General features: G+C 29.3%; 1 protein-coding gene across 1 annotated transcript in view; it reads right to left on the bottom strand.

The window, feature by feature from the left end:
- Positions 1–2,008, bottom strand: part of LOC142318233 (microsomal glutathione S-transferase 1-like) — a 55,447-nt gene extending 53,439 nt beyond the window's left edge. Inside the window, exon 1 of the mRNA XM_075354798.1 lies at positions 1,781–2,008. Coding sequence (XP_075210913.1) covers positions 1,781–1,900 — 120 coding nt within the window. The 5' untranslated portion in view covers positions 1,901–2,008. The remainder of the gene's footprint in view (positions 1–1,780) is intronic.
- Between the last annotated feature and the right edge of the window lie 9,567 nt (positions 2,009–11,575).

Raw genomic sequence — 11,575 nt, forward strand, 5'->3', positions numbered from 1 at the left:
TATATTTCTAGTCTAGAAGGTTCTGGGTTCAAAACTCGGCTAGGCTTTTCAATTTTTGAAACGCTATATAATCTGTTCCTTATAGTAGGATAGTTGTGATTGGACACAGTCCTGTATATATTTACTGCAGGAAGAATAAATAAATAAATATTATTACTATTATAATAATAGTTTAATGTTTCGACATTCCCCTGTTTTATACGTCCTCCGATAAGACTAGTGTATACAAGGAATTTTTACTGTTCTATACACTTTCTTCTCATTAGAGTACGTCACTCAGCTTCCCTGTTAAGGTTTCTTCATGGAGTTGGGGGTGGCTGTTAAGGGAGATGAGGAAGTCATCCAAAAACATGTTATTATTATCACTATTATTATAATTTTTAAAAAATAATAAAATAAAAACTAGACAATATTTTTACTGTATTTTCCTACATTTTTCTGGGCTTAGTCAAGCGGAAATTTTTTGGCACTTTTAGGCCGACTGCTTTCATTGAAGTCAATCTACTTAAAGGAACCTGATACGAAAATGCCTAGACTGTGATAGACGTTAAATTATTAATCGGGATTTTTAACCTGAAAACTTATAAATAAGAGATGTTATCTCTACTATTTTTAACGGATGTTGTTGATACCAGACAATAAATAATCAAAAAGCTGGCGACATTTTTTCTGAACTTTCCGGGTATTTGTACAGGATATTTAAGATCTTAACCTTTCCTATATTGTTGAAGTTAGAAGTTAGTATTAACCTTATGACTATATTATTTTCTTGTTTTCATAGAAAAAAACCTACTTTTAATAAATAAGATATAATTAGTAGATATCAATTCTTTATTAAAATACTACTTCATATAATTCTGTTAAACCTATATTAATTTAAAATCAAATTAAAAAACTGATGAGTTTAATACTGGAAGATTTAAAAAATAAATTAAAAATCATAAATACGCAAAACTTATCTAAAAAATTGTTATTTTTCAAATTGCATTGTTTTTAGGCAATGAAATATGATCTAGGAATTAGACCTAAGACCTAAATCACATAATTATTACCTTATGTGATCTAGGAAGCTATATTTTTTTACCGAACATAAAATATCAAACTGGGATTTCATAAATTATCTTATAACTATTAGTTAAATCTTAACTAAGTATTTAATAACAACCTTTATTGAATCATTTAATTTAATTAAATGTGTTTTTTTCTCTATCCATATAGATATCCTGTAATAATTTAAATAAATTGCAGTTAAATTTCTCTATGTACATTGTATGTTATTATTTGATGTAAGTTGTTTTAATTTTAATTTTAATTTTTATTATTACGACCTCAGCTTGCTTTTGGACATATTTCAACTAGAAAAATATGGACGAAATGATTGATGGAAAAATGCTGGATTCCAGCCAAAAAAAAGTAATCTGAAACGAGTTTTCTTTCTTAAAAAAAAAAATAAACTTAAGAAAACTGTTATGTGGTATTCCACTGAAAGAGATGGAAACTGTTTTATAACTCTTTTATTATTATATATAAAATCAGGAAAATAACATTATTTAATACTCTAATATATATGATTAGTTATTAATAACGGAAGTTTACACTTTAATGATAACTTAAAACGGTTGGTAACGCTGTTTACTTATTTTCTTAAATTTTCTGTTTATTAATTTTAAGATTGTTATTAATTAGAAGACTTATAAAATTTATATTACCCAGTCTGTTTATTATATCTAAAACTGAATAATAATCTTTAAATTAAAACATTTATTGTATTACTTTTTACCTGTTTTTTGAATCGTAGAATTCCTGTGTATATGGCAAGAATAAACATCTTAACCATAAGTATGATAGAATAAAATGCAAAACCAGAGAAGGCTGCATTTTCCCACGATAAAAGATACATTTTTAGTTATTTATTTTTTTTATTAATAATAATATATATATATATATATTTTTATATAAAGAACACAATTTTTATTATGAAGCGACGAAGAAATTTTAGTACAGCTGTTAAAAGTCCCACCGTTCGATAAGGGAAGCTCCAATATACTATAGCGAAGTTAGAATAATAAAACGATTTGCACTATATTTCGATCGTTTAAAAAAGGAGGGGATTACGACATGTTTCTACGTCATCAATAAAAGTTTCTCTTCCCATTAATATTACCAATGCTTTTTTTAAAATAGATATTTAATTTCTTACAGTACCACAATTTTTATTCTAAGATTTTCGTTCTTATTTCTACATATATTTCAAAAGCTACAATATCTAATTAAAATATCTCAAATAGATTCAGATATATTTTGAGAAACGAAAAAAAAAATTTTTTAATAAAAAAAAAAATTTAATTTTCGAGAAAGGGGAATACGATTTTTAACATGTGGAAGAATATGGATTTGGCAATTGATGCAGTTGTTAGGAAAAGCGCCGAGTAATAGCTATTACTCACGAGTCGGTATATGGCATGTGCTCATTGTAAATTCTCTTTGTAAACGTTAATTTTGTTATTTATTTATTGTTCATACTGTAGTTAAATCATTTTTAATGTAAAAGATACAAAAATTCAGGGAAAATTGTATTTGTTGTATTAATATAACAATAAATATTTATTGTAACAAATCTAGTATTACTGGAAATATTGTTATCTGTGCAGTGTACCTAGAAATAGGGGTGATGATATATCTAATACAGTAAGATTATTTTTTGACACTAACTTTCTGAATTTCCCTAGGAACCGAAAATTCTGTTCGATAATTTATTTTAATTTTATTAATTCAATTTTGTTATAGAGCTCAATTTTTTAAATGAATTATAAAATTGACCAGGTCCACTGTTCACATGGCTACAAGTATATAAATGTTGAAGAATCGATCAAAAATGCTTCGGCAGAGGGTGAGGGTATCTGATCGGACGAAGAAAAATAGATTATATAAGGTCCACAGATGATACAGTATTATTAGGAAATGAAGAAAAAATTATTTAATAGGTACTTTAAAAAAAAAGAGAATACATTACTGCAGAATATAGTATGAAAATTAATGTTAGGAAAAAAGTATTAAGGATAAGGGTTAGATGAATGCAGGAGTGTATGAAAGAAAGAAGAATTAAAGAAGATTTTGCTTCTTTAAACCTGAATTTTTTAGGCACAATAGTTAACAAAAAAGTAAAAACAAAAAGAAAACAAGAACTACAAAGGTTAAAGGAGCATTTACTAGAAAGAAATATTTCTTATGTAATATGATAAAATTAGACTTGAAGCATCCTTTGAAGTTTTATGCTTGAAGTGTATTTCTGTATGGATGTGAGACATGGGCACTGAAATAAAAAAAAGGAATTCTAGAAAAAGAAAGCATTTTAAATGCGAGTATGGAGAAATGGTTAGACAGGGTAAAAAATGAAGAAAGTGAGTAAAAGCAGAAATAGGAGTAGTAACTGGCTGAGATATATCTTAAGAGAAGAATAGTTAATTAAAACAAAGATTTTGCTAATAACTAAACCTTACAGGATCGGCTTCATTTTACATTTACTGATATCCTTGTTCTTGTTAATTTTGCCTGTTTATTAGATTATCTGATAACTTAATTAAATATTCTACACCATCAGAAACTTATAATAATGAATGTTTAAATTCTTAGATATTATTTTTTGTAAAGTCGAAGAATACAAATTTAGAAACAAAATATAACAAACTGAACATTGTGTGTGGGCTTCTTATAAAAACAGATACCAAAACTTATGACATTGCTTGGTATACAAGAGATTCTCAAATAATCTTAAGGTTCTTTTTTCATTGAACTTGTTTCTTCAAAATTCTAGAACAATGTGTTAATTACAAGAGCTGAAAGAATATTATCATCACTACCTACTTTAAGTTATAATGAAATTTTTTACATGCAGCCTCATTTCAGAAATTATCTTTGCTGAGTGATTTAATTGTGAAATCCTACTATGCGTCATTTCACTGCTACATCTCTGTACACCACATTACTTTTCTACCTGTTAGGGCATACATTAAAATTTTTTTTAAATCTCTGATATCTTGAGAAAACTTAATTCTTCATTTTTTTTTATAAATGAAATAAAAAAGTAAAATTTAGTCTATCTTCTAAATTTTATCTGCTGTAACCATATAAATTCCTTTTACAGGACATGTTTAGTTAATGATTAAAAATATTACTACACTAATGTGACTATAAAATAAAACAAATTTTTTGTTTAAGCTTTATTATTCACACAACAATAGAGATATCTAGATAAATTAACATTTAAAACTATCCTCATATTTCAGTAAAGATAGACATAAAAGATTATTCAAATTAGCTGAGTGGTATCTGAGTTTTAGGTAAATATGTTTGAAGTATATTTAAACAAGCCACCAGGCTGATCCAGTGGTTTTCTCGTCATTGCAAATCAGTTGCTTAAGAGCTGATTTTTAAAGTCGAAGGTTTTGAGTATTAAATCTTAATAAAAGTTAGTTGCTTTTACATGGATTTTAATACTAGACAGTGGATACTGGTGTACTTTAATGGTTGGGATTCAATTAACCACAAGTCTCAGTAATGGTGTGCTTGAGTCTGTACATGACTGCACCTCATTTACATCCATTCTTATCATCCTTGTCTCACTGGGCCATGTGCAGGCTTCTTATTGTTCACTTGTTGAACAGATTGCAACATAAACATCAGGAAAATAAATATATATATATATAAAGAAACATATAAATTTATAAATATAGTTGTATATACATAGTTACTTGAGTTATATATTATAATTTTATGTAATATATATATAACTATATATATATATATATATATATATATATATATATATATATACATGCATACAGATAAAATAAAGTATTGGGAGACCTGTTGTTATGTTGGGATTTTTTTATCTGATATAATGTGGATGAAAAGGAAATTTTGCCAAAAATTTATAAGGTAAGCATCCTAACAAGGAATCTAGATCAATTTTTTGGATGTTGGCTTTACATATGGAAAATAAAGGGATCAATTTTAAAGGGGTGATGAAAAGTTGTATATTTCATGGTTCAGAAGTGTGAACAATAATTGCAATACTGGGAAGTTAGATGGATTCAGTGAAGACAGAACTTTGGAAAAGGTGTTTTAAGAGACCAAACAGAAGTAAAGAAAAAGGGCAGAAAATGAAAATTGATAGATCTGTAATTATGGATATTTAGGTATAACAGTTGCTATGCCATGGCCAACTCTGAAGAATAAGTCTCAAAAAATTGACTAAGAAAATATATGATAGGTTCTACATAAAAGGAATTACTGGAGGTTGCATATAACTTTTATTGAATAAAAAAACTTCCAAGCCTTCTTCATTTCTCTACCCAACATCAACACCCTTCCCCTTAACACTCTTGGGTCATCAATACCCAGGAGAGGTATTGGTATTGATGAGAATTTATTTGGTGGAGAGAGAATAGTGGCTTCTAGAATTTGAACAATACCAGCTGCACTTTTATACTTGTTTTTAAGGATAATTATGTATAAGGTTTGAGTTTTTTTTGTTTGTTTATTGCAACTTGACTTATAACACTATTTATATTTATAAATTAATGCTAGATTTTACACCTTATTCTTCCATATTACATAATCATAGTAAACAAATTTAATTGTAGTAAAATTTTGCCCCAAGATCATTATTGATCTCCGGGGCATCTCTGCCATCAATGCAGAGGTTCCAATTTGAGTTCCAGTCAGGCATGGAATTTTTTCACAGATTGTAAACAAAATCATTATCATTCAATTATAGTGACTGTTATTGCTACAACATAAATAAACTGGAATCGGCTGATGTGAGATGTTACACAACCAGTAAGGAAAAATTCTTTCAAGTTAAATTTTCAGGTGTCACTACTACACAACACATGTGATGCTTAAATCAGTAACCGTTTTATAAAGTATTTCTGATAGATAATTAGCTTCAAACCTGTTAATGCTGTTACTTCAATGAAAAGTAAAAAGTGATCTACTGCAGCTCCGAGTCAGTAAAAATTGGAATACTTTTTTTCTTTAAATTTTGCTCACAACAATTTTGATAAATTTATTCTACTTTTCTCACCCCTGGCACTCACTCAAATCTTTAAAATGGTTGGTCAAATTTTATAACTGGTCCTGATGTTTTCTCAGAATTTTTATTATAAAAAATCATCTTATCAGATTAAATTCATTATTGTATAGAGGATTCTATTGTATACTTGTATAGTTACATATAAACAGAAATCTGCCTCCATCTATTTGTCATCAGTTTTAAAATAATGAGAATTAAATATTTATTTTTAATAAAATTTGTAGGTTGACTAAAAAAAAGACTGGATTTATAGATCAATCTAAATTAGAATAAACAAAATATTTATTGTGAAAAGTCTTCTTCTTCTTTTAAGATCTGTCTGTCTTGTCTCCGTATTCTGTACTAGGTGGTTTTATATATATATTTCTTATTTTTTTCTGTTCTTAACACTTACTTATTCTTTTAATTACAGTTCAGTATCAATTTCAAACTATCTTTTTTAAAAAAATTTCCATTTCCAGTAAATCATTATAGTCAGTGTATTTTTAATTTATTTGTTTTTATTAATTTCAGTTAAAAAAGCTAATTATTACAAATAACTAATATGCTTTTGGCAGGAGTATGAAACATTATGAAATGAAATCATTCAGAAAAATCTGAAAAAAAATCCCAAAAAGTGCTTCTTTTTAACAGCCAGAAAACAGAAATTGGAATTTATTATTCAAATTATTCATATCAATTACTTCAATAACAAATTTATTAATAGTGAATCCTCTGTGGTGGATGCTGTCATCTCAGCCTTTCATCCAGATGATCCTGAGTTTAGAAACTAGCAAATTTCTGCACCAAATCTTCATTCACAGGTGTTCATCTTAAGTGGTGAATTAAAAAAAAGAAACAATTTTAAACTATAAATCTTAAATTTCTTACATTGTGAGTTGAGTTTAACCTCTCACAATGAAATCTCTACATTTCTTTTTTACTGAGTTGGTTGAACGCTAAAATTCAGTATAGGTTTTTCTCAGAAATAATAATAAATACTATGAAAACAAACATCAGTCATTTGGCAATAACTCCTAAGGTTTTAAAAGGGTATTTCATTAGAAAATATGAATTATAACTAGCTTAATCATCACAGAATGCAATTTTGTAGTGTTTGTAGTTAGTAAGTAAGTGCTTCAATATATTTTTTGTGGTTCAAATAACTTCACTTTAGATCAAAGTTTATTCTAAAGTGACAACTAATGAGATAAAAACTGCTTTGTATCTTGGAAAAACTGTACGTACTTGGAAAACTTTTGTTATTCAACTCTCCATGATGGAATACAGAATTAAATATACTATTTGTTATGCTATTAACTACTATCAAAAATATTATGCAAATATTTTTTATGGTAATACAGAATTGTAGTTTTATTCCTGATAAGTAATTATAAAGGTAATATAGTTATTGTCAATCATTAATATTCATGCCCCAATGAAAGAAAATGAAGAAGATACAAAAGATGAATGTTATAGCTGATTGGAATACATATATGACAGAATTCTTAAACACGACATAAAATCGGTAATGGGAAGTGTAAATGCAAAAGTGGAAAAGGAGGATACTTGGAAATCTTTTGTGTGCAACCTTAGGTTGCACACAATATCAAATGGAAATTTAATGAGATTAGCCTCTTTTGAGGTTTCTAAAGGTCTACAAATAATAGGCATTGTCTTCCTACATAAAAATATTCATAAACAATCCTGGGTATCCCTCACTGGTAAAACAAGAAGCCAGATTAACCATATACTGGTAGATAATAGACACAAAAGTAATGTATTTGATGTAAGGGCACTAAAAGGAGCAGAAATTGGCTCCAACCACTCCTAGCCAAAGTAAGAATAAATGGCCAAGTGCAATAAAAAGCAAGATCCTTCTAGTCAGCAAGTAATTGACGCTAATCTTTTTCATGCTTTTTACAAGAATTTCAAGTGGAAACTGAAAATAAGTTAGTGCTTTGAATGATCTGGAAGTAAATGTGATTGGGAAACAAGGAGTGGAAGAGATGTAAGAAAGAACAAAAGAAACTGTATTGGAGGCAGAGGACAAGAAACTGAGGAAGAGAGGAAGAGGACTAAAAAGTGGTTTGATAAATTGAGTAATGAGGCAATATGAAAGAGAAGAAATGCTAAACAAAGTTTGCTGGAAAGTGATGAGGAGATACAAAGAAAAGAATAAAGAAGGAGATGAGCTACTATGAGAAAACAAAAGTAGAACTTTCTAAAAACTCAAATCAAAGGGGTAGAAGAAGACAACAATAATAATACAAAAGATTTCTATAAGACAGTGAGGTTTTTCAAAAAGGGATATGTACTGAAAGAGAGGCTAGTGAAAAATAAACAGAAAAAAATTGTTGTGGATGAAACAGAGAGCTTAGAAGTGTGCAAGAAGTATTTTGATGAACTGTTAAATGTCAAGACAGAGGGAATGTACAAGAAGAAACTGAAACCATTGAATTCACAGTGGAACAAATGATAGAAGAACCCTTGCTGGAAGAAGTGGAAAAAGCAGCTAAAATATTAAAAAATGGAATGGCCCCAGGGAGAGATGGCATAGCAGGGGAGATATGGAAATACGGAAGGTGCAGCTTAATCCAAGGGTTACACAAATTATTTGTTAGTGTATGGACATATAAATAAATGCCTATAGAATGGAAGACAGCTGTCATAAGCCCAATTCATTAAAAAAGGGACAAAATGTTCTGTTCTAACTACAAAGGTATACTATTACAAGTCATCATGTAGAAGATACTATCCAGGATAATTTTAAGCAGAATAAACCTGTATGTTGAAGAAGCAATGGGAGAACATGGCAGGTTTTACAAAGGACAAATCAGCAGTAGATCAGATCTTTATGTTGTGGCAAACAATTAGCAAATGGTTGGAATTCAATACGGAAGCACACTGGATTTTTCTAAGACATATGCCAGTATAGTCAGAGAGGAATTTGGAAGTCAATGAAGCAACAGGTATTTCTGACAAACTTAAAAACTAACAAGAATGTGTACTGTGAAGTCTGAGAATGTAGTTAAAATTAATGGAAAAACAACTGAGAGCTTCAAGGTGGGAACTGGAGATTGACAAGGTGATATTATTTCATCAGCCATTTTTAATCTCATGATTAATAAAGTAATTAAAAAAATATTGGAAATGAACTTGGGACTAGTAGTTGGAAGTAAACTCCAATCACTAGCTTTTGCTGATGATGTTGACCTGGTGGGTGCGAGTGAAGGAGAAATACGAAATATGACCACTGCATTAATAAAAGAAGCAACCAAAGTGAGCTTAAGAATAAACAGTGAAAAGACCATGGAGAAAACTATATGGGAGTTTCAGGAGAGGAGATGGAAGATCAGTGTCCAATGTTGAAGAAGTGATAATAGCTAGAATAAAAAAGCTGCATGATGTTCGCTTAACAACATTTTAAAATCCCAACTGTTATCCAGGAACACAAAACTGAGGATCTACAAAACAATATAAAATCTATCTATAAAACAATAGTTAGGCTGTCTGCTATGTATGGGTTCCTGACATGGACTCTTACAAAGAGACAACAGGCCAGACAGCAATCATTTGAAAATAGAATATTAAAGAAGATTTTTAGTCTAGTTATGGAAAATGGTCAATAGAGAAGAAGGAAAAGTAGAGAGCTGGAAGAGCTGTGCAAAGAACCAGACATAATAGCCACAATGGAGAGTGGGACTGGATGGTTGGATAGGTTCTCCAAAGAAAGAATGAAGAAACAATAAAAACTGTATTGAAAATGGCCAGGTTATGGGTGTAGAATGTTGGGAAGACTGAAGAAGAGATGAAGGGAAAATCTTACTGAGAATCTGAAATTGGTGGTTGAAGAGAGGGCAAAAGACAGGCAAAAATGCAAGCACCTGTTATGTGAGGCTATGAACCATTTACGATTTGCAATTAAGCAAGCAGTTAAGAAAGTAAGAAATGTAATTATTAACAAGTTAATGATGTATAGTGGTTTAAAATTTAAAAGTCCTTTTGCAAATTCAGCTCACACTAATATAATTATGTATAATAATTAATAGTATAATATTTATGTAGCAGCTTAGATACCAGTAAATGCAATAGCCTTTGTCATTTACTTGTATATTTTTTATTGACTATGTACTGGATTCTTTAAATTCATCTATTAGGGTTTTATTATACTTTATTTTACAACAAAAACATATTAATATTCTTCAGTTTTTCTGATTTATGGATATGAGCTCTATGAATTGCATCACATTCAATTTTAGTTATAGTTTTGAGAACATTGTTGAAGCCAGATAGATCGTATGCATTTTTTTTATTATCAAGAAGTTCGTTCGAACTTCTCCGGTAAGAGTTTGCAGAACTGGACGGCACGGCGAAGTCAACGAACTTCTTCTTTTTTCCTGTTTATCCATTGGGAATTACCATCAGGTATTACTTCAGAGAATGATATATGTATGAGCAAGTGTGTATGAGTCTTTTAGTCTCAGGTCGATCATTACTGAGATGTGTAGTTAATTAAAAACCCAACCACCAAAGAACACCGGTATTCACGGTCTAGTTTTCAAATCCGTATAAAAGTAACTGTCTTTACTAGGACTTGGACGCTGGAACTCTCGACTTCCACATCAGCTGATTTGCGAAGATGCGTTCACAACTAGACCAACCCGGTGGTTGAAGTCAACAAAATATATTTACAGTTCTAAACATGACCTAACCTAAAAGTGAAATGAATATAGGGGGAAAAATAATAAGCATGAAAACATTATATTTCAGTTCAATTAGATTTGTAATAAAGAATACTTTTAAAAAATATGATGAATTTTGTTAGACTTTTTTCTTCCATTTGATGAACCGTGGAACTCGAATATGCCACTTTTTCTCAAAAAGGTGGGTTTACGAATCGCACCATTAGGTAGCAGTACTTGACAGTACAGGTAGCGTGCAAAAAGTTGATAATGTACTTGAAATAATAAAATATAAACTAAAATATATTACAGCTTGTTTTAATAGTAAATGCTCTTATGTAAATGAAAGTACTGAAGATGAAACAATTTTTTAAGTCCCATCACTTCATTAAAAAAAAATAAAAGTATTAGTTCACAAGAGATTATAGTTGCTAATAAGACACAAAAAACACGAACAGTAGGAAAGTGTAGCAAAGAAAATGTGGCAACAAAGATTTGTTACATAAAACAGAAATAAATTCGATTGGCAAAATTTTTATTCTACAATTAGACCTAATTGATGGAGAAATAAAAAAAAATGTTAGTTTAATAATAATAATATAAAACGTGTGTCCACGGACACGATAAAAATCGAGGGTAATTCTTACAAAGTGCAATATTACGTCATGGATCTTCGATTTTTGAAGGTCATTATACAAGTTTTATTAAAAAAGGAAAAATATGGTATGAAGTGAATGGTATGACAACAACAAAAAAAATTGGCCGAGAAATTCCAAAAAAATGTATAATTGTTTGTTCTAGAAAGGCAATAAAT

This window comes from Lycorma delicatula, chromosome 1 (assembly GCF_047948215.1).
Source record: "Lycorma delicatula isolate Av1 chromosome 1, ASM4794821v1, whole genome shotgun sequence".
Lineage (NCBI taxonomy): Eukaryota > Metazoa > Arthropoda > Insecta > Hemiptera > Fulgoridae > Lycorma > Lycorma delicatula.